At 40.4% G+C, this 27,527-nt stretch overlaps 1 protein-coding gene across 1 annotated transcript in view; it reads right to left on the bottom strand.

Moving 5' to 3' along the window:
* Positions 1 to 27,527, bottom strand: part of ENO2 (enolase 2) — a 477,844-nt gene that overhangs the window by 311,642 nt on the left and 138,675 nt on the right. Inside the window, exon 2 of the mRNA XM_044079597.1 lies at positions 17,793 to 17,898. Within this exon, the coding sequence (XP_043935532.1) occupies positions 17,793 to 17,877 (85 nt within the window). The 5' untranslated portion in view covers positions 17,878 to 17,898. The remainder of the gene's footprint in view (positions 1 to 17,792; positions 17,899 to 27,527) is intronic.

The raw sequence follows: 27,527 nt of genomic DNA, 5'->3' as shown, positions 1-27,527 counted from the left end.
CAAGACCTCTAAGACTAGAAACTTAAAACTATGTTCATTCTCCATATTACTAATATGTTTCGCTATGGAACTTTATTTCAGACCTCTGCGGGCACAATATAGGTGATCTCAAACCCTTTCCCTCAGCCACCTGTTGGTCTTGCCCACATAAAATGATGAGCATTTTACACATCAAGTTAAAAACACCAAATTCTTGGTGTTACAATCACCTCGGGCCTTCAACTTATACTCCTGCCCAGTAAATGGATGTATGAACAGATCTGTTTCATCTATGTATTCACAATACCTGCATTTTCCACATTTATGTGTCCCATAGCCACCCTCATTATTAACTGGACACCCAGTGATCTTCAAATAGCATAAGCTGTACTTAAGTGATTCATTGGTTGGATTATTTTGCGGACTTGGATTTTCTCTTTCTTGTTAAGAACCCAGGTGAGCATGGCTGAGCGTTTGAGATTGGAGGTGAAATTGCCTTATAATCCATTAAATAATGTGAATGGACAATGGAAAAATTAACTTCTAGATAACTTTTTGAGAGCTGATAATAACCCACTTCTCTGCCTACAACCACTTATAAAAGAGAGTAGAGAAGGGGAGATTGAGGATTCACAGAAAGAACTGTTATCTGAGACGTTAAGTGACTTAGAGCATATCGTCTTTCATCTAAAGAGTTCAGTGCCAGCGGTTACATCTTGAAGCTTGTAAAAAGCTTAAAATTATTCCTAGAGGCATGAGGGTATTGACGATGCTGGCGTATGGTGAATTGAACCCTGAACTCCTGGTTAAGTGGCAACAAATCAACTTGAACACTAGTTTCTCATATATACAACTGTTGTTGGATTATTTTTGTCCTGTTGAGGGAGACTTGTGTGAGGTGATACGAATGCTTCATGATGACATCTATAAAAGTGCCAGTGAAGAGCATGTATTACCATATATCAGTGAAAATTTAGACACGGTGGATCCATATATCAGTAACGATTTAGACAAGGTGGCACCATATATCAGTGGTGATTTATACAAGGTGGCACCATATATCAGTGAAGATTTAGACAAGGTGGCACCATATATCAGTGGTGATTTAGACAAGGTGGCACCATATATCAGTGAAGATTTAGACAAGGTGGCACCATATATCAGTGGTGATTTAGGCAAGGTGGCACCATATATCAGTGGTGATTTAGACAAGGTGGCACCATATATCAGTAAAGATTTTGACAAGGTGGCACCATATATCAGTGAAGATTTAGACAAGGTGTCTCCATATATCAGTGAAGATTTAGACAAGGTGGCTCCATATATCAGTGAAGATTTAGACAAGGTGGCACCATATATCAGTGGTGATTTAGACAAGGTGGCACCATATATCAGTGGTGATTTAGACAAGGTGGCACCATATATCAGTGGTGATATAGACAAGGTGGCACCCTATATCGGTGAAGATTTAGACAAGGTGGCACCATATATCAGTGAAGATTTAGACAAGGTGGCACCATATATCAGTGAAGATTTAGGCAAGGTGGCACCCTATATCAGTGAAGATTTGGACAAGGTGGCACCATATATAAGTGAAGATTTAGACAAGGTGGCACCATATATCAGTGGTGATTTAGACAAGGTGACACCGTATATCAGTGGTGATTTAGACAAGGTGGCACCGTATATCAGTGATGTTTTAGACAAGGTGGCACCGTATATCAGTGGTGATTTAGATAAGGTGGCACCATATATCAGTGGTGATTTAGACAAGGTGGCACCATATATCAGTGGTGATTTAGACTAAGTGGCACCACATATCAGTGAAGATTTAGACAACGTGAATAATCGCATATCCATCAAAAGGAGGAAAGTACATTGAGACTTAAATGATTTTGCACATAAGCACGTCTTCACTTGGCCAGCATCCAACCAATGGAAGTCTGGAATGAGTTATAATGCTTTGTCCAATGAGTGTAGTGACATACAGCAACCTACCCAACCAGGAGAGAGGGTGGGGATGAATGAGGCTGTACAGACGTACAACGAAGGCTTATTGGAAGTGAATGTAACAATAACCAGGGAGATGGAACAAGAAACGGTGGGAACAGCAACTGTGACTTTGGCTGATAGTAACCTTTTTGCTGAACATTTACCTGCTCAAGGTGAAACCAGCTTGCATTTGGATTCTAATGAACCTGTAGTAAGTCCGAAGGACAGGAGTTATTTGTCAAAGCAGGTTTTTATGGAACTTCCATTGCCATTTCAGAAGAAAGGAAGGAATGGAGGGAACTGGGGGAACAGTGAATAAGGAACAAGAGGAAACAGTCGTTCCCGGAAACTGGTGTCAGAACGATAAAGAAAATGTGGACTCAGAACATTTACACGTGGTATGTAATAATGGCAACACCCTGATCTGCTCTGAGCTTCAGCACAACACCAGGAAAATTACACAACCAACTGCTATTGCCAACATCCTGGCAGATAGGTTCAGTGCTATCTTTACCCCCCTCTCACCCCCTAAAGGGCCCATATCTATACAGGAAGAATGCAGAGTCCCTGTAATCACAACTATGCAGGTAAAAGCTGCACTCTCTAAAGCCAAAAACACAGCATCCATGGGACCGGACAACATCCCAGGCTGCGTTTTACATGAACTGGCTCCCCACCTAAGCACCATATTCAATCATAGTCTCACATCAGGCTTTGTGCCCTTTGAATGGTGCACAGCAACAGTTATCCCACTCCACAAAGGGGGAGCCACCAATGATCCCGGGAACTATTGCCCTATTAGCCTGATGAGCCTGATCTGTAAGGCCATGGAACATGTCATCATGGAACTCATAAACAAAGACATTGGTAACCTCCAAACTCTGGACCCTACCCAATTCGGGTTTGTGAAAGGCAGATCATGCCTCCTGAACCTGATTGACTTTTTTGAGGCAGTCACCAAAGCTGTAGAAGAGGGTAAGGTGGTTCACACAGCCTATCTTGACCTCGCCAAGGCTTTCGACACCATCCCCCATTGTGGAATTATAGATAAACTCACTAAACTAGGTATAAATCCCTGCGTCACAAGATGGGTTTCCAATTGTCTCACTGACAGAACCCACACTGTAAAAGTTGCAGACTCCAAATCTGACTTAAAACCAGTGACAAGTGGAGTACCACAGGGTTCAGTCCTGGGACCTTTCCTGTTTGGTATCTACTTCTCTGAAGTACAGGCTAACACAGAAGGCCTTTGGCTAATGTAGTTCACAGATGACTGCAAACTAGGAGCCATAGTTGAGTCCCCAAATGATGTGGACATCCTACAGAAGGGTCTCACTGAGACAGATGCCTGGTGTCAGAGCCATGGCCTCAAGCACAATGCCAAAAAGTGCATTGTCATCCCCTTTGGTAAAAACTCTGTACCCATGAGCTACCACATAGGCGACAGTCTACTTAATGCTGAATGTGTGATAAGAGACCTTGGGACCCAGGTGGACAGTAGTCTCTCCTTTGATAATCACATCACCACAGTAGTCAGGAAATCCTTCTACATGACACACCTCATCCCAAAAGGGTTCTCATCTAGGAAAAAAGAGGTCATTGTTCCCCTCTGCTCGATACTCATTAGATCCATTATAGAGTACAACGCCCCTTTTGGAATGTACCTCACAAGACATCTGCAGCAGCTGGAAAGGCCACAGAAGTACCTCACAAAGAGGATTACTGGCCTCAAACAGATGCCCTACACTGACCGTCTCAAAAAACTCCTGCTTTACTCCGTAGCATATCACCTTCTCTGAGATGATCTCTGTCTAACATATAAAGCTATATCAAACCCAGAGTTGTTGGACATGCTACACCTAAAGAAATCCCAATACCTCCAAGCTACACGCTCTAGGGACCTAAACCTTGTCACTACAATCAACAGGACATGCTGGAGGGATAGATTCCTGTCCCAGAGACTTCCTATACTCTGGAACAAGCTACCCATCTATGTCAAGCAAAGTTCCTCATTAGCACTCTTCAAGAAATATCTTGATAAGTGGATGGGAAAAAGGAAATACACCCCGGGGATCACTTCTGTGGCTCTGCTCGACAAGGGCACAGGAAAATAACTTTCTTGGGTGGCATAACCCAGAGAACCTTGTTGGCAAGGCTTACTTGGGCCGTTGGGCCGATAGCCTAGTACCTACCTATGAACCTATGAACCTAAGATCTCTGACAGAATTCTGACAGAGTTTGAACTGAATGTTTTAAATAAGGGTTTTTCTTTCATTCCAGCAACTAGAGCTGATTTAACTGATACATTGATTTACGTATGTTTATAAGCAATGTAGCACTGAAACTGGGTTTTAACAATGTCATTAATAATGGAAATGTTAATAATATGGTTTTCCGTAAACCTAGTAGTTTCATACCACAATCTTATCCTGTTCTTGAAATTTTTATCAAACTTTGTAAAGATGAAATATATGCAACTTTGCAAAGCAATAAAAGGAAGAAAGGCTTTGAGAATTTGACATTTAATGAAAGGAAAGCCTTAATAGCCTTGAAAAATGATATGACTATTATGATAAAACCTGCTGATAAGGGTGGGTTGGTCGTTGTTATGAATAAAACTTATTATGTAGATTGTATTAACTAGATGTTACAAGACACCAAAACATATGAGAGGGTGAGTTCTGAGAGGTAGGAAAGTTGTAACAGCAGCTAAGGGACATATTGAATGCACATTTTGAAAATGGTTGCATGACTGAGAAGCCGCATCGATATTTTTCAGTTTTAAAACCATTAGCCCCTTCATTTAATGGCCTAACCAAATACATAAGAACTCCTTGAGTCTTCCGTTTAGACCCATTGTAGCAGGGGCAGGCTGGGTGACGGATCCAATCTCATATATGTGGAAAAACATCTTCATCCTGTAGTTGAAAATATACTACTGTTGAGATTCAGAGCATTTTTTTAAAAGATTTGTACACATTCTTTAGAGAGAACACTGATATTGATACATCTACATTGCTGTTGATTACTATAGATGTGACCTCATTATTTACATCCATTCATAATAAAGAAGGGGTGGAGGTGGTAAATGGGATCCTTCTTAAGGAAGGACTTCATGATCCTGGTAAAGCGGAGTTTTGTGTTCCCCAATGACCTTGATATTAGAGTTCAATATGTTCACTTTTACAGGCAATTACTATAGGCAGGTTTCTGGCGTAGCTTTGGGCACATCGTGTGCCAGTAGCTACGCCAACCTAGTTATGGTTGGATGAGAGACAGACTATATTCTAAATTCACCATGCAGTAGCTATATTAGATTCTATCATTTTGTGGACGACTTGTTCCTGTTACGGACAGGAACACGGGAACACTTTCTTTCCTTCTTGGAATTTGTAAATGGCAGTAAACCTTTTTTGAAATTTACTTAGAAATGCTCTTTACATTCAGTAGATTTCTTAGATCTGGTGGTGTTTAAAGATCAGCAGGGGAATCTTCAAACAAAAATGTATAGGAAGGACTGCTTTCATCCCACGTTTGTGCATCGGACTAGTATGCACCCCAATCACATTTTTAGAAATTTATTGAAAGGACAGATGGTTAGGACCAGTCGACTTATTGTGAATGATGTGGACTTTGACAATAGTTTAGAGCAGATGGCACTTGAGTTCCAAAAGAGGGGCTATAAAGTAAGTGATACATGTAGGACACAAGAGATAGTGAAGAGGGACAGGGGTACAGTAGCTAGACCATATTTCGCTACATCACGGATAGATGATAGGGTAGATAAGGTTAGGCCAAGTGAAATGGGGTTTATGTTGACCTATCCACAGATGATTACCAGCTGAAAAATATTTTTTGGCAACATTGGCATGTATTACAGGCAGACTCCAGGATAGCAGCTTTAGCTGGAATACAACCTAAACATGGGTACAAGAATAAAAAAAATCACTTAAAAAGAAGTTATGTCTTATCATAACGTTCCATCTGTGTTGTTGATCTTCTTTCATTCATCACTGATAGGTTCGGTTCAAAGCCCTCAGAACTGAGTCGGCCTAATACCAAGTTCGTGTACACCAAAAACTCTCGAGCTAAGCTGCTACCCATAATGCCCTTCTCCCAGTTACCTCAGATTGAGTTTGCATGCAACATATAGAAAGAAGTAAAAGCATAGGCCATTTCTGTGCCAAAACTCTGAAACACCACAAGGACCCATAAGATCCACCAGGAGCCTTTGGCGGAGGAAGGAGGGTGGGAAGCGATGAATGAAAGAAGATGAACACCACAGATGGAACGTTATGGTAAGACATAACTTCAACACCACAGATGGAACGTTATAGTAAGACATAACTTCAACACCACAGATGGAACGTTATGGTAAGACATAACTTCAACACCACAGATGGAACGTTATGGTAAGACATAACTTCAACACCGCAGATGGAACGTTACGGTAAGACATAACTTCAACAACACAAATGGAACGTTATGGTAAGACATAACTTCAACAACACAGATGGAACGTTATGGTAAGACATAACTTCAACACCACAGATGGAAAGTTACGGTACTACATAACTTCAACACCACAGATGGAACGTTATGGTAAGACATAACTTCAACAACTCAGATGGAACGTTATGGTAAGACATAACTTCAACAACACAGATGGAACGTTATGGTAAGACATAACTTCAACAACACAGATGGAACGTTATGGTAAGACATAACTTCAACAACTCAGATGGAACGTTATGGTAAGACATAACTTCTTTATCTGATGTTGTTAATCTTCTTCCCATTCATCACTGATGGGACAGAATCCCAAGCTACTTAAGAGAACCTGGGTGGCCCTTATGGAACAACATTCCTGAGAACCATTGAGCCGAAGGCCGCTCTTCCCCTGGAGACCAAGTCCAATTTGTAATGTTTGATGAAAGTATGGGGTTTAGCCCAAATGGCTGCTGTGCAAATGTCGTCCATAGAAGCGCTGGAGTGAAAAGCAACAGAAGTTGCTATGGCTCTCATTGAATGAGCTTTGATATTAACAGGTTTAGGTTCATTTGCCTGTGAGTATGAAAAAGTAATGCAATCTGTGATCCATTTTGATAAAGTGACTTTTGATATGGCACATCCCATTTTTGGAACAGAAAAGGAGATGAAAAGTTGATCCGAATTGCGGAAAGATTTAGTCCTACCCAAGTAAAAACGTAAGTGTCTATGTACATCCAATGAATGTAGACAGTATTCCCCTTTATTGGAATAATTTGGGAAAAACACTGGGAGCTCAATGGACTGGTTGACAGAGAAATCAGAAATCACTTTGGGGAGAAAAGATGGATTAGTATGAAGAGATACTCTGTTACCAGCCCTGATGCACAACCTTCTCTGTCTTTATGAAAGATTAAATACGGACTCTTGATGTGCAAGGCTTGTAACTCCGATATCCATCTAGCTGATGTGGCAGCCATCAAAAACAGAGATTTCCATGACAGAAATTTAAGGTCACATTTTGCTGCAGGCTCAAAAGGGGGTAAAGAGAGAGACTGTAATACCAGAGAGAGTTTCCATGTCTCTACAGGCTGCCTGATTGGGGGTCTGCTATGAAAATCTCCTTTGAGAAAGGTCTTGCCAATGTGTGTAGAGATAAGAGAAACGCCTCCTAAACCATTATGAAAATTGGAGATAGCTGCCAAGTGGACTCAAACAGTAGAAGCTGATACTCCATTGTCAAACAACTCAGAAAGGTACTGCAGTATAACAGTTGCAGGAGCTAAGAAGGGGTCTAGCATCTGTTCTTTAGACCAGAAAGTGAACCTTTTCCACTTATCTCTGTAGAGTTTTCTGGTGGATGGTTTATGGGAGGATAATATCATGAACAGGTAAGGAGAGGGTTTCCTGCCTGGTGACGGACATGGAGAAACCAAGCTGTCAGCTTGAGAGTGGACAGATTTGGGGGAGTCAACCCTTGGGGGGTGAGAGATTAGGTCCTGATGAGTGTCCAGGATCCATGGAGGTTGTAATAGGTGAGGCCGGAGGAAGGGGAACCACACTTTTCGAGGCCAAAAAGGGGCAATGAGGATCACCTTGCATCTCAACCAAATTGCTTTCTTTAAAAATAGGGGTATCAAGGGAATTGGGGGATAAGCATAGAGGAGACCCGTGGGCCAATCGTGAATCAAAGCGTCTCTCAGTGACTCCCCTTCTGGGGGAAAAAGTGCAAAGAAGCTGCTGCATTTGTTGTTTGAAGGGGAAGCAAAAAGATTGCAGCAAGGCTGGCCCCAACAGCTGAAAATTTCTGCCGTCACGTTGGAATGAGAGACCACTCGTGTGGAAGGAAGATGCATCTGCTCAGCCTGTCTGCAATCACGTTGAAACTCCCCGGGTTTTGCGTTGTTATAAGAAAGTGGTTGGAAGCTATCGCCCAGTGACAAATTCTCATGGCCTCTCAACACAGGGGGTAGGATTTGGTCCCTCCTTGTTTGTTTAGATACCAGACTACTGACATATTGTCTGATTGGATCACAATATTTCCCAATGGAAGGAGTGGATGTAGTGCCTGCAATGCCAAATGCACTGCTCTCAACTCCAGAACATTGATATGCAAGTTGGCCTCTAAGCTGGACCACGTGCCTTGGACTGTCTTTTCCTGAAAGTGGCCCTCCCACCCTATCAGGGAAGCATCCATGGTCACCATGGTATTGGGTTGAGGGATCTGGAAGGGGCAACACCAAAGATTTTGATCTGTCGTCATCCACCAAAGAAAATCTTGCTTGCAGGGATTGGTGATGAGGATCTGTGAGTTTAGGGGGTGAAGGTTTGCCAAGTATTGGGACAAAGGGAGCCATTGTAACAGTTTCATATGTAATCTTTCCAGGGGAACAATCAGAATGGCTGCAGCCATAGACCCCAGAGCCTGGAGAACTTCTTTTGCTGACACCTTTATTTGACATAGTATCACTTGTACTTGTAATCTTAACCTCTGGAGCCTGTGAGCTGGAAGAGAAACCAGGCTTGTTCGAGTATTGAAAACTGCCCCTATAAATTCCAATTGTTGGGTAGGCTCATAGGCTCATAGGCTCATAGGTTCATAGGTTAGTACTAGGCTAACTGCCCTTATGGGCCATTTTAAGCCTAGCCAATTACCCCATGTCAGAATCAAGCCCTGTACCTTGTGTTTCTAAGGTAAGCACCTTAACCATTACACAAACCTCCCACCCAATGGAAGGAGTGGATGTAGTGCCTGCAATGCCAAATGAAGATTGGATTTTTCCCAATAGACTGTGATGCTTAGAAACTCCACCAGTGAAAGAGTGTAGTGGAGGGCTATGGACATGAGGTGCTTGGTGGGGGCAGAGAGGAGCCAATCATCTAAATATGGAAACACCTGGAATCTCTGAAGTCTCAAATGAGCTGTTACCACTGCTAGGCATTTTGTGAACACTCTGGGGGCTGTCGAGAGACCGAATGGCAGGGCTCTGAACTGGTAATGATTGGCTCCTAGCTGGAAGCGAAGGAGACTCCTGGAGCATTTGTCCATTTTGATGTGGTAATACGCATCCCGGAGGTCTATCGAGCACATCCAAACATACTCCCATAAAAAAGGGAGAATGGATTGTATCATGTGGAATTTGGTTTGAACCACTGACTTGTTTAGGTGGCTGAGATCCAAAATGGGTCTCCAATCCCAGTCTTTTTTGTCACCCAAAAGAATCTTGAGAAAAACTGGATCCTCATTGGTCTGGGGGGACTGGTTGGATGACTCTTTTTTGACACAGCTTTCTTATCCCTTTGGCTGGGTGGAACATTGGGAAGGTGCTTTGTAGATTTTGGGTGAGCTATTAGAGTGATGTAATAGCCTCTGGAGATTATTCTCTGCACCCACCGATTGTTTGTAATAAAGTGCCAGGCAGTTTGGTGCAGAGAAAAATGAGCCCCGACTGCTTCCAGAGGAAAGCAATTGGGCAACTCTTCAGGAACTTTGATAAGACCACCCAGAGAAAGAATCCCTGGGGTCTTGATTTCAGGGACCCCTCTGCCCCTAAAGGGGTGTCTTCCACCATTGGAACCCCCTCTGCCTCTGGGGGAATCTTCACCACATGCGTTCCGAAAAGGACCTTGAAATTTTTTGTGCCATATTTTCCCACTCCTCTGGTTCCTGGAAAAAGAAAGTTTAGGCTTGGAAAAATGTAGGCCAATGGCAGACAAGATCTTTCCATCCTGTTCGCACTTGGCCAGTGTGTCCTTCACTTTAGAACCAAACAAAGCAGATAGTTCAATGGCAGCATTCAAAAAGGAGGACTTGAAGGAGTCCATGAGGTCACAGATGTGCATCCAGGTGTCTCATGACTATGCCTGCACCCACAGCTCTAGCCGCCCCTTCAGTTGCATGGGAGAGCAACCTCATGGACGAGCTGGAGATAGACTTAAGGGTGGCTAGTTGAGAAGCAATCTTGTCAAGTGCCCCATCAGAAACTTGACCCGCGAGGGCTCCAGAAAGTTCGGAGATCAGATCCCTTTGGAGCCTCGTAAAATGTGCCAAGTAATTCAGAGACCTGACTGCAAAGGTCACTGAAGCAAAAACTCACTTCCCTAGTCTGTCTACAGCCTGAGACTCTCTGTTGGGTGGGTGAACAGTAGGACTTTCCTCCGCAAGGTCCTTTTTCATGGCTGCTGCCATCACCATAGCATCTACTGGCAAGCCTCTAGACCAGTGGGGATGTTCCTCTAGAGGGGAAAGAATCTTGTCTGGTCTACGGGGATTGGCCTCAGTGGAATCAGGGTTCTTCCACGCATGCTGCACAATGAGCAGGACTAACTTGCCAGCAGGTGGGGTCACCCAAAAAGTAGAAGGCCAAGAGCAGAAAGCCTGCAGGAAGACGGACTCCTCCGAGGGAAGGATTGGAGGACTTCCAGCCACCCCTCTATTTCAATATTTCCAGGATGCCTCCGAAGGAGACATCATTAGGGGTGACTGTGGGGACCCTTCCCTATCATCATAGTCTGTATCCTGGAGAGTCAAGGTGTTTCCTCTTAAGTGCCTTCTTCCGAGGAGGCTCTTCAGTGGGAACATCTGAAGAAGACTCGGAAGGAAAATTACCCTGAACTGGGGTTTCCTGAGGCTTGTGCTCTCAGTGTCCTGGGGAGATGGCCCATGGTAGCTGTAGCTCAGAGGGAGTAGGGGAAGATCCGACATAGGAGGAGCGCTTCCAGAAGCAAGCACCCTCTCCATCACCCAGAAAGCAGGCCTGCCTGAAGAAGAATGGGAGCCTGGAACTGAGTAAGACAATCTCGGAACCGAGGTCACACCCAGCTCCGTCAGGCCTGCTCTCAGGGATGGAGCCTCAAGCAAGATCGGGGTGGACGTTGCCCCCAGATCCGAGGACGGAACCGATAACAAACTTGGAACTGTACTAAGAACCAAGGGTTCCACCTTCCACCCCCCCCCAACCATGAGACTGAGGATGGGATGGTTCGAACCAAAGGGAAAGACCTCGGAGCCTCAGTGAGGGTCACTGTCAGTGCCGAGGAAAGGGTTCACACCAAGGACGTCAGAGCTATGGGCCTTGGAACCAATGGATCCGAGGGAGGAGAATAAGTGGGAGTCCTGGGAGCAGTAGAACCAGAGTCCAAAGTGGGATGAGTCTTAGGAATGTTGGCTATCCCTCTGGCTGTCAACAGCTGGTCCAGCAGGTGCACCACGCCAAATTCAGACAGACTCCTGGTGGACCTTACAGACACTCCAGAAGGGGAGGCAGGCCAGTCCAGAAAAGGGTTATAAGCCTGGCCTAATAACGGGTCCAATGAGGGGGAGTACTGGGTCTGTGGTGTTTGAATAATTGGCACTGAAGACTCTAATTTGGAAACAGGCAATAGAGGGACTAACGGTGCTGAGAAAAGGCTCAGTGCCGAAGAAGTAGCTGGAGTTGAAGTTCTTATTGGCTCCAAGGGGATCATTGGAACCGACTTCTGTGCGGTGAGAGGTGAAGTCGGTGCCGAGACTAACAAAGATAATAAGGTTGGAGCCATAGTCGTAAAACTGGAACCATTGATGTTGGTGCCGAAGTTATCGAAATGTCCACAGAAGCAACTGGAGCTGAGCTCGGATCAGAAGCAACAGGAATATTCGGAGCCGAAGAAGCAATCTTATGTTCAGAAGAAGACTTGTGGGCCTTGTGTTTGTGGGACTTGCCCTTATCACCAGCCGGTGAAGAGGAATCGGAATATGGGACTTTTTTGTCCTTCACTGGAGGGGTTGAGACCTCAGACACAGAAAGGGCCTCTGAGAAATGTGTGGATAACAGGCCTTTCAAGATGAGTTTGTTTTTTCTCTCATTCAGCGTCCGCTGACTAAAACTCAGACAAATCTGACAAGGAGGTTTCACAGAAAGGTGAGAAACCCCTAGACAATAGACACAATCATCATGTAAGTCGCTGTTGGGGAGTCTGCCATTGTGGGAAGTGCAATGTTTGAACCCCAAAGTCCCTTTTTTCTCAGACATATTCAACACACAAAAAGAAAGAACAAACAAATTTCTGCTAGAAAGTATAGAAAGAAGTAGAAAGGGAAGATACCAACAATGGTATCAAACAATACTCGTAGGGTAGGAGAGGGCGTTACCAATGATGGTAAAAGAAATACCCGAGTGGTAGCTAGATGGAGAGATAGGGTAGAAAAAATGAGTTTAAAATCAGTAAAAGGTTGAAAAACACCAAAAAATTTGTAAAAATATGACACGTAGCTGGAGAGCTCGGTGAAATGCTGCTATATGGCTGTGCAGCAAATGAGATCTGAGGTAACTGGGAGAAGGGCATTGTGGGTAGCAGCTTAGCTCGAGAGCTTTCGGTGTATGCAAGCTTGGTATTAGGCTGACTCGGTTCCGAGAACCCATCAGTGATGAATGGGAAGAAGATTAACAACATCAGATGAAAGGTTATGCTATTTGAAGGTCACTGAGTGTCCACTTGATAATGAGGGTGGCTATGGGACACATAAATGTGGAAAATGCAGGTATTGTGAATACATAGATGAAACAGATATGTTCATACATCCATTTACTGGGCAAGAGTATAAGTTGAAGGCCCGAGGTGATTGTAGCACCAAGAATTTGGTGTATGTAGCTAGATGTGTAAAATGCCCATCATTTTATGTGGGCAAGACCAACAGGTGGCTGAGGGAAGGGGTTCTAGATCACTTATATTGTGCCCGCAGAAGTCTGAAATATAGTGCCATAGCCAAACATATTAGTAATATGGGGAATGAACATAGTTTTAAGTTTCTAGTCTTAGAGGTCTTGTTGTCGAACGACAGGAAAGGGGATATAGTTAACATAACCGAACAAGCAGAACTTAGATGTATTTTGAGGTTGAGAGACATTTGAACCCAGGATTGAATGACCACATTTCGATTAAACCCACTTTAGAAGCACGAATGTTGAAGAGATGGTTGTATTGGACATGTACATAATATAGTTTTGTGTATTTTTAGTTGTTTCTTATGTATTTTGGGTATAATAGTTTATTTTATTTCATTTTTTTTTATATAGATTATCCTAAATTATTTTCATGTATTTTATATGTACTTTACATGTATATGTTGTTTGAGATATAGCTTAGTTGTGGTATTGTATGAGGAAGTTGGGAGAATCAGAGAAGTATGTAAGAGTGGTACAGGATATGTACAAGGGTAGTGTGACAGCGGTGAGATCTGCAGTGGGAGTGATGGCTGCGTTTAAGGTGGAGGTGGGATTACATCAAGGATCAGCTCTGAGCCCTTTCTTATTTGCACTGGTGATGGACAGGTTGACAGATGAGATCAGACAGGAGTCCCCGTGGACTATGATGTTTGCAGATGACACTGATCTGTAGTGAGAGTAGGGAACAGCTGGAGAAGACCCTGGAGAGGTGGAGATATGCTCTAGAGAGGAGAGGAATGAAGGTCAGCAGGACTAAGACAGAATATGTGTGTGTGAATGAGAGGGAGGAATGGTGAGGATGCAGAGAGTAGAGTTGGCAAAGGTGGATGAGTTTAAATACTTAGGATCAACAGTTCAGAGTAATGGTGAGTGTGGAAGAGAGGTGAAGAAGAGAGTACAGGCAGGGTGGAGTGGGTGGAGAAGAGTGTCAGGAGTGATTTGTGACAGATGGGTACCAGTAAGAGTGAAAGGGAAGATGTACAAAAGGGTAGTGAGACCAGCTATGTTATATTGTTTGGAGACAGTGGCATTGACAAAAAGGCAGGAGTCAGAGCTTGACGTGGCAGAGTTGAAGATGTTAAGATTTGCACTGGGTATGACATGGATGGACAGGATTTGGAATAAGTATATTAGAGGCTCAGCCCAGGTTGGAAGGTTTGGAGACAAAGCCAGAGAGGCAAGATTACGTTGATTTGGACATGTGCTGCGGAGGGATGCAGAGTATATTGGGAAAAAGATGCTAAGGATGAAGCTGCCAGGTAACAGGAAAAGAGGGAGACCTAAGATAAGGTTTATGGATGTGGTGAGAGAGGACATGCAGGTGGTTGGTGTGACACAGCAAGATGCAGAGGACAGGAAGAAATGGAAACAGGTGATCCGCTGTGGCGACCCCTAACCAGGAAAAGCCAAAAGAAGAAGAAGAAGTTTGAGATATAGCTTAGAGTGTAGTCATGCTGCTTTTAGAATTTGGTCACTATGTAGTTAACAGGGAGGTGTTGTATTGCTTAGTGACACAGAGATGCACATTGTTCCCAATGGATAATTAGATTTAAGAGAAAGAAAGAAATATGGTGTATTTTATGGTTTGTTAAGATCTGAAGAAACAACAGTGTTTGTGAAAGCGCTTATTGAAATAAAATTCCCGTTTGGTTTTATGCCGTGGTGGTTTCTTTCAGCCTGTTTCTGCTCGGTGAAGTTTGGATTTTATACGTTTTCTTTGTTATTCTCAGAGCATATCTTAACACACTTGTTAAGATATTAAAAACACACATCTTGCAGCAAAGTTCAGGTAATAGTATTGCACATGAACCATGTACCACATTATGGGTGAACAAGCATAATACAGTAGCAGCTGAAGAAAAAATATTGCACCTGCGTTAGTAGTATAAATTATAAAGGTTGGCTAGACTTAATAAATAATAGCTAAAATAATATCTCACAGTGAATGGAAAGTCCCAACATCCTGACCTGCCAACGATCAGGTCTAATGTTGGAGTTAAGAAGTCTGATCACCTTCGGATAAAAACTGTCTTTGAATCTAGTTGTCCTGCATCGAATACTGTGGTATCTTTTACCCAATGACAGGCTCATAAACAGACTGTTTGCAGGATGAGTTGAGTCATTTAGTATTTTGGTGGCTCTTTAGGCTCCTCAATGTATAAAGATCCCGGATTGGGGTAGACTAGTGACAGTTATCCTCGTGGCAACTCTCACCACTCTCTGCAGGGATTTCTTATATGCAACTGAACAGCTCCCATACCATACCAAAAAACTGGATGTTAGGATGCTTTCAACTGCTGCTCTGTAGAAGGTGGAAAGTGATGACAATAGTAGTTTCAACTTTTTTAGTCTTCTCAAAAAGTGGAGACATTGCTATGCTTTTCTTACTATGTGTCAGGTATTTCTGGAGTGAGAGTGATCATCAGATATGAACTCTGAGGAATTTGTTACTGCTTACCCTTTCCACCATCTCGCCATTGATCAGGAGTGGTGTATGGGGTGTTTGCCTCTTTCTGTAGTCTATGATGATCTCTTTTGTTTTACTTACATTCAGGTCAAGGTTGTTTCTTGCACACCAGGCAATCAGTGTGTTAACCCCTTCTCTGTATGCACTCTTGTCCATTCTCCTGATGAGACCCATGACTGTGGTGTCGTCAGAAAACTTGATACGATTTATACCAAAGTTTGTTGTGCAGTCACGGGTTAGGATAGTAAACAACAGGGGGCTGAGAACACAACCCTGAGGAACACCTGTGTTGAATTATATGCTCCTACAGGCATTCTTGCCCACCCAAACCTTCTGTGGCCTGATAATCAAAAAGTGCAGGATCCAATTGCAGAGGTGTTTGCTGATGGCCAGATGTACTAGCTTATTGACCAGCTGCATAGTGACAACTGCGTTAAATGCTGAGCTAAAGTCGATGAACAGCATTCTCACATAGCTGTCCTTGCTCTCCAGATGCTGAAGTTAACACACAGAATTAAGGTTCTGAGGTGCTAATGAGCTACTTTCTATAACCAAAAGGTACACGGTTTGATTCCTTCCATCTACTGTAACTCTGAGCAAGTTATTTAACTAGACAATGATCCTAGGCCTCCCCTGAAACGGACTCTTGTGTCCAGTGGGCTTAGCTAGTTAACAAATAAATAAATAAACCCCAACAAATATGATGCGAAGAATATTTTCATAAGTGCTTTCAATGTATTTAACTGAATCTTTTTTTACTGAATCACACATTTCTGAAAAAAAATCACTGAAGACTCATTTAAAAAACATCATATTTCACTGAGTCACAATTCACAGCAAACTGTAGAAGTGTATAGACAGTCTCTGCTGGTGCAGTTTGTATTTGTGTGTCAGCAATGACTCTGGGTGTTTTTTTTTTCACTTTTCTTCAGGATTATGCAATTGTAGAATTAGTATATTAAAGTAAGGGGGGAGTGGGGGAAGGTCCCCATATGGGCAGTGCAGGGGGATTTCGCCATGAAAAAATAAAAAACACAACAAAAAATGTTTTTTAAGGTACATTAGCCCTGTGTGAAGTTTTTAATGAACTGTGCTTCTGTGAAATGAGTTTTTGGGTAAAATGTGTTTTCAGTGATTTTTTTTCAGTGATATGTGATTCAACAAAATGAGATTCAGTAAAAACAAATACAAGTGTGTCGTGTATATGCATTTGCTTGTCATTGTATCCAGCATTGTGTCTTGGTACTTGACTAGATATACAGTTATCTGATCAAATAGAACTGAAGGTGAGGTTATTTGCTTATGATCCTCACCCCCTGTTTGGGAGGTTTACATATATGCCCCTTATCTTATATTTATATATATATATATATATATATATATTTAGCTTACAGGGTTATTCCCACAAAGCCAAAAAGTTATTATATGAAAGACTAAAGGAGAAAAGTTCCAATGCAAGGGACAACTATTAATTATCTTACCATATGTAAAATATATAAAATATCTTTACCATGTAGTAGATACCTATGAAGATGTGGAGAAAACATTAAAACTTTAGCTATAAAGCATCCAAATGTTAAAGCTGAACCTTGGCCCCATAATCTACTTTGTAGTAATGTTTGAAGTCTGGGAGGTTACATATGAAGGAAAAGTATAACATTTAGTTTGCTTACTTCACTGAGAAATAAGTCATTTAGGGACCATATATGTCTGTTTGCCATACTGCATGCTAACTCCCTGTACTGAGTTCCACAAAATCCTGCACACCTTCTCCATGAATGGTTTCACTACTTACACAACACCACTGAGCAGTCGCAATGCCAATAAACAAGTAAGTGGTGGAAATATCTTTTGAACCAAATAAAGATTAAATGCTATATTTTATAGAACTGCATTTCCAATGCTATGTTATTTTGTGCTGTATTGTATTGTAGTTTGCTAGTTCATTGTCAACTGCCTTTAATTGTGTTATGTTACATTATGGTGTGTTGTATTATAACATAGAATTGTGTATTCGTACGTCATCATTTTGTAGTGTATTGCTTTAAATGTACTGTGCTTATTGTGTATTATAATATTTTCACTTATGTGTGTTTGTGTGTTTTAAGACACTGCCTAAAATAACATTAAGTTGATGGTATGAGAAACAGATCATATCTTACCTTTCTCTGTGTACAGGTCAACTTCTACAGTGGGGTTCCCCCTTGAGTCCAGGATCTCACGGGCATGAATCTTGAGGATCGACATGGTCAAACTATGTTACCTGTGCTGTGGGAGTAGATATGAGAGAAAGACAGCACTTTACAAACTAGAAGAAAATCCTTATCTTTGTAGTTTTTTCATTTGTACATGTTGTACTAATTTATGTAGAAATGAAAAAAAATACTTATGACAAAGCAAACAGTCTACAGAACAAAGCAGTGATAATGTGGGTACAGTAAAGGATAACAATGTAAATTCCTAGGGTGCCTTCCTTATGCCTCTTGCCTGAAAATAATTCCCAGAGCAATAGATTTCATTCTGGTAAGGTCAGGATTGTACAGTACAACAGAACTACAATATCTAATGCAGTAAAATTCTGCTAAATATATATTTTATTTCAAAAAGGCAGTTACTGGCATTGCATGGATGGATTAGTACTAGGCTATCTACAGGCCATTTTAAGACTAGCCAATTACTCCATATGAGAATCAAACTCGGCACCTTGTGTTTGTAAGGTAAACATCTTAACCATTATGCTAAACTCTACATACACTGATTTTAATACTTTTAATAATTTGACCTTGATCACCAAGCTAGGGGTTTACATAGCTGAAAAGATAAAGCTCTTTAAGGGAAAACAGAACACCTATCATTCCAGAGGGTCTTGTTGTTCCATTGACACCAGCACAGTATGTTAGAGATCTTGGGTTCAAGTCCCAAATGAGGACTAGCATTATCCTTTCACTTTGGTGATTTGAACCGTGACTTAGCAAAGGGCTTTCTTTGTATTATGTGCATCTGTTTGTACTTTGGTGTTGATTACCAAGCTAGGGGCTTCTTAGCAAAAATGACAAGGTGTTTGGTGTTTGGTGTTAACAAAAATGACAAGGCTCTTAAGGGATAATACAGCATTAACTGGCCAGAGGCTCTCGTTGGTCCAGAAGCAGGAGCACACAATATGCTGGAAGTCTTGGATTCAAGCTCCAAATAAGAGATAATATCTTTTCACTCACATGATTGCAAAAGTGCCTAAACAGAGGCTTCCACCATATTTGTGTGTTTGTAATTTCATTCAGAAAAGTCAGTGAATTTATTTGTTTCAGTAATGCTCCATTAGCTCATTTATATGAAAGGAATGATTGCAGAAGTTACACACACACACACACACACACACACACACACACACACACACACACACACACACACACACACACACACACACACACACTTATAGCTATCTCTCTATTCATATACATGGCACTTGTTTATGTCTAAATGATACTAGTATATGGATGTACATCAGTTTTCTGGATAAGATTTTTGTATGTGTACAGTAAGCTCTTTTACTGAATGCCTATTAATGTTCAATCTTTTAGACACTGGTTTTGGTGAGACATGGCAGAAAAAAGTTATTTGAAGCAACACTTTTGTCTGGTTAAAAGACAAGGATGGCATGTAAATGCAGCCATGACTGGGTATATATGGTTATAAAATCACTGCATACATAGCTGTATAGATTATAGCTGAATAGCACATCTCTCAAGTTCTTTGTTCAAGAATTCTGCAAAAAGGACAAAAAAAAAATGGGGTACAAAGGGAAATATTTATAGAGAGATTTTAAAAAGTGCTCTTATTAACTTAAAAAGTGGCTTGTGAATATTGTATTTTGTATTTGCATGCATTTTCTAAAGAATATAAAGTTCGACATTCAAATGTAATTCATTATTCAGTGACAGCAATCCTCAATGATGTGTCAGTAATCCACAGATTTAATGAGGAACAGACTAAAAATATCATGCAAAAATGTGGGCATTCTCTGAAATTCTGGACAGTCGTGAGGTATGCTGAGTAGTAAAATGTATGTACGGAGAGTAAACCAGTTATGATTATGTGGGTTTGCTCCTCAGGAAGACCAGTGACTCACAACAGAAGCATTTGATGGAATCTATTTAAAAATAAGGTCTATACATCTATAAGAAAGGTAGTGACTGCATGGACAGATTATGTGAGGAGTCTTTACAAAGTAAATTTTAACTTTACTTTCTAAATTTGTATTATGTTGCATTTTACAGGTAAAACACATATACTCATGCAAGTATAACAGTTGGTAAAAACTTGATCGCAATTGTACAGTTTGCAAGTGGCGAGTGTAGGAATCAAACTCTGGACTATAGGCTATACTAGACATATGCTTAAAAATTGCATGCATATCCTTTTGGCAAAATTACATCTTTTAAACAACTGCAAGTAAGTTTTATCTGTATTTATTGTAAGTATTATGCACCAACCCTCTCACCAGGTATTTTTAGACTTATTACATGTATTTACAGTTTTAGTGCTTGTGACACCCCACCACTGGCCCAGTAATCAATGAGCCTCAATCCTCACCAGTGGCAACAGTGGGGAACATACACACTGGGAGGATTACAAGTACACGCACAGTAAAGTACACAATTTTCCTTAAAAGCACACAGAGAACACAGTCAGTCTGGGGATGGTTTCTCCCTCTTTCTCCAGATCCCCAATAAGACTCCCCACTGACACAGCTATAGAGTTGAGATCTCAGCTGAGTGGCCAAGCCAAGATCTCTAGCACCCTATCTGTCCAACCAGTGCTTTGTATTCCTGCCCAAGTAGCAGACACACACACACACACACACACACACACACACACACACACCTGAGAAAGGTTGGCACAGGTTCACTAGCTATGCCCCCTTCTACCTAGACTATTAAGTAGTTTTTACTGCCACCAGCCACTTCGTATCAACTGCTTTAAGGCCCTTAGCAAAGGGTGTCCAATCTCACTGTGTAATGTTACTATTAATCCAAATGGTAGTTTGACCAAGAGCAAAGCTATTAGGAGTGGCCTACACAGTGTCACCAAATAAATATGCAAGTACTCTCAGAACTTACATATATCTCACAAATACAAACACAATGAAATGTTTAAATAGATTTAATAATAAATAAAAAAACAAGAACATACTCAGTAAATCATTACAGTAACATCAGAGTTCAAAATCACAGGAAATATAAAAAAACAGCATTGCAGAACAGTCTCAAATAAATAAAGAAAAACATCTAAATTAAGCTTAGCTATATTCCTGACTATATCTAAAATAATTATACTGTACCCTAGTACACTTACTCATAGCAATACAGATGTGTGGTGACTGGGTCTTCTTGTCAGGTCAAAGACAAACTACAGAATGCTCAGTTTCTCTCTCAGAGAGTTCTTACATTAATATCCCGAATGTTACTGCTTGGGTACTTGCAGAATGACAGCATTTCTTGTCATCTGACTTCAGTTCCCAGGCTCAAAAACATCAGCATTTAGCATCTACCTGTGAAAATACATAAACAAGGGCTCTTCTTAGATCTAGGGCAAACAGTGGAAGTTGTAAAATAATTTACATTTCTCCACATTTAAAGACAATATAAAAAACTTCTAGTTCTAGACAGAGTATCTGTTACTACATTGAAACTGAGAGATAACATATCTTTTTATGGCCCAGCCATAAAGTAATTCAGTCTCAACTATTCTGAAGTTAACTTCTTGTGTTGCAGTTTCCATTGTTAAAATATATATACATCTAAACAGTTACAATAGTGTATATACATTTCTGATCAGTACTTTACAAAATAACTCTTCATCACACGTCTGTACAATATGACATACGGCTTGAATACATCTGTAACACAAGCATCTTACATGAAGCATGTTGACATTCACATATGACACATGACCATTTACAAAATTTAAGATAGGTGGGCTGGCAACATCACCTTCTGTCACACTTCTATATAAATCATATTAATATTCACAAATGACATAATTATTTACAAAATTCCAGCTAGCTGGGCTGTCACTGTCTCCTTCTGTTACAGTGCTGAGATGATTTATTTTGTTTTATCACTGAAAATAATTCTACTTGCATGTATTAACTTATATGTAATATTGTCTAGTTTTATGTACTCCTTTAGTATCTCAAGAAAGGAGACCCATGCATACCTCTCAGCGTCTCAGTGTAAGAAATCTGGACAATGCCAAAAATACTAGGGTGATAAAGGCCCAGTATTATGGACAGATTTTAAATATTGCTCTACTAAACTTAGAAAGCTGATAAAATAATGTTTTTTTTATTAGCTTGCATTTTCTGAAGGATATGAACTGTGAATCATATCTATCATTATTTAGTAATGTCAGTCTTCAGTTATTGTTAAAAACACAACTTTTATGAGGAAGTGACCAAAAACATGAGAAAAAAATCTGGATATTCTGCACAAATATGGACAGTTGACAGCTATGGACTCATGACTCAGTAGGATTATCCTGTTAACAAATTTGAAGTAAACACAAATTGCCATGTTTTGTGGATGCAACATCAAGATATACACACAGGCACACACACACACACACACACACACACACACACACACACACACACACACACATATACACATATTCTACATATAGCTGATGTCTTAAGTGAGACAGATTTCTGCCATCTATGACAGAGGAAGAGTAGCCTTGCCTGCTAGTCAGGCCATTATTACTGTCAAATGGTGTGCCACCATTGCCACCTTGTGGTGAAACTGCAGAGCCAGTAGCGTGTTTGTGATTCACATATGGATCCAATACACAGAGAAAAAAATTAAAAGACATAACATAAAAAAAAAAAACAGTAGAAAATTATACATTTTAAAAATAATCAACAATATTGTAAGGCATAGCGATATAATAAAAATATGTTACAAAGAGAACAATGAGACAAGGCTAAGTAAAACACTATATACAATTCCGGAGAGTGTCTTTTGGGCAATTCACAGTAGTCATAAGTAAAAGTCATGTGTTTATTTTAATTGTAACTATAAAGAGGGGAGAGAGATTAGGATATCTTAGTATAAATGGGGACAAGGTGATAGGAAGAGGTTATGTAAAGTGGTGGAGAGGGTAGGATAGCCAGATGAAGGTGAGGAGGTGATGATGGGTAGAGAAACTATACAGGTAGAGGTGGAGAAAAGTAGACAAGGTTGATCTTCAACTGGGGGTACAGCATGAGCTTGATAGCTGGTCTTTCATAAGATACTTGAAGGTAGGATAGTCATTTACAGCTCTAACAGCCTGCGGAATAGAATTCCAAGTAGAAGTAAAGGCTATTTCTAATTGCTTTTTGAGGTTTAGCGATGGTGAGAAGTTGTTCATCATTAGAATGAATGGGTCTGTTTGGGTGATAGGAAGGAAGAATATAGCTTAGTACAGGACAGGCATATGGTTTCTAGATGAAGTCCAGGTAGTGGTGTAGTTCAATCTATGTTTTTATCTCTCTCTCTCTCTATATATATATATATATATATATATATATATATATACATGTTTATGTATGTGTGTGTGTAGTTATGATTAAATACACCAAACATCGACTTGCAAAACGTCAATGACAAAACATTGAAAATGCTGATTTTGACATGCTAGTACACACGCACCAAGAAACAGACCTAGTGGATGCAAAATTTCAAACTTAAAAAACAAATAAAAACATCAATTTTTGAAGGGGGGCTTTTACCCCTGCACCCCCACACCCCCACACCCCATATTAATTATATATACTAACTCCCGGAGTGCACAAAAATGAGCTAAGGGTATATTCCCCAGGCCTGGGCACCTATATATATATATATATATATATATATATATATATATATATATATATATATATATATATATATATATATGAGAGAGAGAGACAGATATAGAGAGAAATAGAGAGAGAGTAAGTTACATGTTAAGTGCGCACACACACACACACACACACACACACACAAATGGCATATCTTATAGGTGATGAGATAGTGATCCTGTGGCAGCAAGTGTAGCACTGCAGTACAAATGGCCCTGGGTTCTAGTACAGGGTGCGCAACCTTTGTTTCCCCTGGACATGGGCAGTTATCACTAAATGCAATCTTGGTTATTGACTAGCATTTCTATGCTATTATATTCGGATGAAATGGCTAGGCTTAAAATGACCTCTGGGTTGCTAGCCTGTTACTCTCATGTGATCCTAAATATATTGGAAATGAATTTCCTTGGTCTGTTTAAGAGATGAGAAAGAATATTAGGGATGGTATTGTAAGAAAATCAAAAGAATATTGATAATAAAAATGTCATCTCATGGAAATACTCTGCATTTAGATAATGTGCTAGTGTTGATCATTTATAAATGCAGCAGTTAAAAGCTATCACTTGAGGGGAGTGATTTATGTGGTTCAATGCAAATGTTATGCTTTTTCATGTAAGATGTACTGAGAGGAGGACTAGATAGGGGAATTTAGGACATAATAGGGCTTTAAATGCATTAACCAAATATTGTCTGGGCACACAAGATGGCAACATAAATTTTGTTTTCAAGTTCTAGAAGTCATGCACTCTGATATCAGGGAAACTGCCTCTAACAGCTTATAAGGTGTTAAAGATATGGACTGCTTCCTAGCCCTGTGACACAGAGCAATAAACCCCTGACTATGACTGAAATGACCTGAGTTTGACTAGTGGCCTGCATGTTTGAAGAAGTGTGTGGGGGGGGGGGGAATAAACAACTGATGCTGGCTGTCTTACCCTAGGGGTACGGAGGGAGTATGATGCGCTGAATGTACAGCAGTGTTTTTGAGTGTCAGGAGCAGCTGTAGGGTTGGCTATATGGTTAGTGTCACTATGTGCTGCACATAATCCAGGAAGGCATGCACATGTATGCAAAACCATGCAAGGGAGCTCTTTTGAACAGTAACATGTATGACAGCTACCAGCTGCTGTCAGGAGACATTAGGTATTGGGAGGAGTGCCTGCATGAACATAGGATATGCTGCTCCTTAGCACCAGACTCTTGTCTCCCTGAAGAATGAATGGACTGATGAGACTCGTGCCTTGACCATTAAACAAATGGGCCATATGGCTCTCTCCCTGATCAGCTAATTAATTATTCTGCCCCATAGCAGGAATGAGTGGACCATTAGGGTAAATGGAGGGGCAGTTGATGGTGGTTTTGTAGAGAATTAAATACTTTGGACTGCCAGATTAAACCAGGATCCGATCACAGGCAGGGCATTACTAAATCTTAACAGAAATGCAAGCTTAAATCTAGAAAATTATACAATGTCATGGAGAGGTAAAACACTTTTTTACTAGCAATACATTTGTATACATGTCTGTGTCACAGATGCATTTCTTTGAAAGCCTAGAGCACACAGGGCTTATCTGGAATAAACACTTTATATTACTTGTTTGATTTTGTTTGCATCTTTGAAACTAGGAAGACAATTTTCTTTGACTGTTTTTATGTTTTAATGCATTTAATGCATATAGTACACTATGTGACACACAGGAGTTACATTTTGAAGCAAGCAAGCAACAAGCCACAGTGCAAGTTTGGAACAAAAAATTGTATTGTCATTTTTTTCAGAAGCTTGATAAAAAATCTTCATATTATACTTGTTTAACTGAAGATTAAATCACATTTGAAAGTAAAGATTTATGAGGAAGAAGCCTGTTACTTGTGGCAGACTTTGATCACTAAAATTTTAAAAGCATTTACTGCATAACTAAGTAATAGTTCCATTTAATAATAGGTTTGAGAACTAGAAACAACCTTTACACAGCATGGGTTACTATTTAGGGATTCATGACTGATCATCGAAGCACTCTTCTTTGACAGACAAGTACACGAGCATGATTCATTGAAAACCACTTTCAAAGAACATGATTTCAAGCTTTTTTTACAGAGGTGCAAGCTCCACTGCCCTGTTATATATATCAACTCCAAGGTCACACAACATTGCAGAAAGCACCCCCCCCCCCGTTCGCTGAAAGTTGCTTTCAGCGATAAAGGTGTCATACTGCCTTCCATTGAAGCATAATCCTTTGGCTAATATTCATGTTCTCCTATTTAGATGGCGTGAGTGAAAACTTTTTCCCAAAGGGCCACAGATTTTTAATTACTTAGATATTTTGAAAAGAAGTGGACAGCAACAATGTAGACGCAGTCTGTGGAGTAAGTGACAGGGCCAGAGCCTAAGTATTTCATTTGATTTAATGTTATCTGTTATATAAGATATAGCCAGAACAAACAGATCTAAATAAGTGTTAATAATAAACAGGAATGTTTTGCGTAATGTAGATCAAGGTGCCTTTCCTTCAGGATTTTCATGCATTTTTGAAATCTGTTCCATGAACTTTTTCTTAGTTTTTTTGGTTTTCAAGCTCCTCTTTTCTGCAGTCTTTCTTGTTTATGTTCTGTAACTTTTTTTTCTATTTTAGCAACACTTTCAATGATTTTAGACTTTTTATTTTAACATTTTGCTAGCTGTTATATTGCTGATAATTTCAAGCTTATCTTACACGGAGTCCCTAAAATAAAACAGTAGATTGTAAATAAGGAGCTATTGGATCTGTTTGCTTCCAACAGGCAGCTATTCCACTACAAAAAAATCAGAAGCTATCTTTTAGTATAAACATTTATTTATTGTACTATTGGTGTAAACATTTTTTATTTATTTACTACTTATAAAAATTAATATTGAATGTGCTTATGTGTATTAACTAGAGATTAGGCCAAACCAGCAGGCTGACACTGAGCTGCTTATAAAATGATGGATTTGACTAACAGTTTTTAAGCAGTGACAAGACATGAAGATGACACAGGGATAAAACTGCTTTCATTCAGGTCATGTGCTAAATGCTACTGGAAAAGAAGCAGAGACAAACTCACATGGGGGAATGTTTGATTGGTAGAGGAGACAGGCCAGATGATGAATATCATCTATGAATGTTATATAGGTGGGAGCTTGGCATACTGGTTAAGGGTTTGATTCTCACATGGAGTAATTGTCTAGGCTTAAAATGGCGCATAAGGGCAGTTAGCCTAGTACTAAAACTGAACCTATGAACATAGGAATATGTTCTTGCAAAGTATTGTGGTTGAGAGGTTGGCATACTGGTTAAGGTATTTATCTTACAAACACAAAATGTAGGATTTGATTCTTACATGGGATAATTGGTTAGGTTTAGAATGGCCCACAAGGGAGTTAACCTAGTACAAATGTATGAGCCTATACCACTGTGTGAGTTGAGTCCTTCCCAGAAAGATATATTTTACCGTTCCTTAGCAGCTTTAGCACCTCTGAAATTAAATTACAAACTATCTGATTTCTAGGGGAAGGGATGTAGTTCTCCAGCTGTCCTGCTGTTTTTCTGCTGATATCCAGCTGAAATGATTTATGAAGAAGCTTTTAAACCTATCAATACAGATCCCAGTTCCTGTCAAGGATACATACAGACTGCCAACCATCTCACCGCTACAGACCTGTATCCCTCCAGTCCCAGCACAAGTACTTAGAAAAGCTATGAACTCTTGTATTCTGTACCAGCTAGTAAAGGGCTATATCCTTACCAGAAGGTCTCCATTCACAGTACCCAATGAAGCTATGATCTCTAGTGTTATGTATCAGCTGTTCAATCTTTGATCAATCAATGATGTTACACAGCCTTATCTTTCCAACAACATACAACTCATTTTTTAAATTTTATTCACTTAGGTGAGTAGACCATGTGGTGACCTTTTTTCAGCTATAACCACTTAGAAAAATAATCAAATAAAATGGCAAAAAATAAAGAAAGATGCAAAAATGCAGTCAGTAACA

The sequence above is a fragment of the Protopterus annectens genome, chromosome 8.part0 (genome assembly GCF_019279795.1).
Source record: "Protopterus annectens isolate FY-2018-M chromosome 8.part0, PAN1.0, whole genome shotgun sequence".
NCBI lineage: Eukaryota > Metazoa > Chordata > Ceratodontiformes > Protopteridae > Protopterus > Protopterus annectens.
This window is presented reverse-complemented; position numbering and strand designations above follow the sequence as displayed.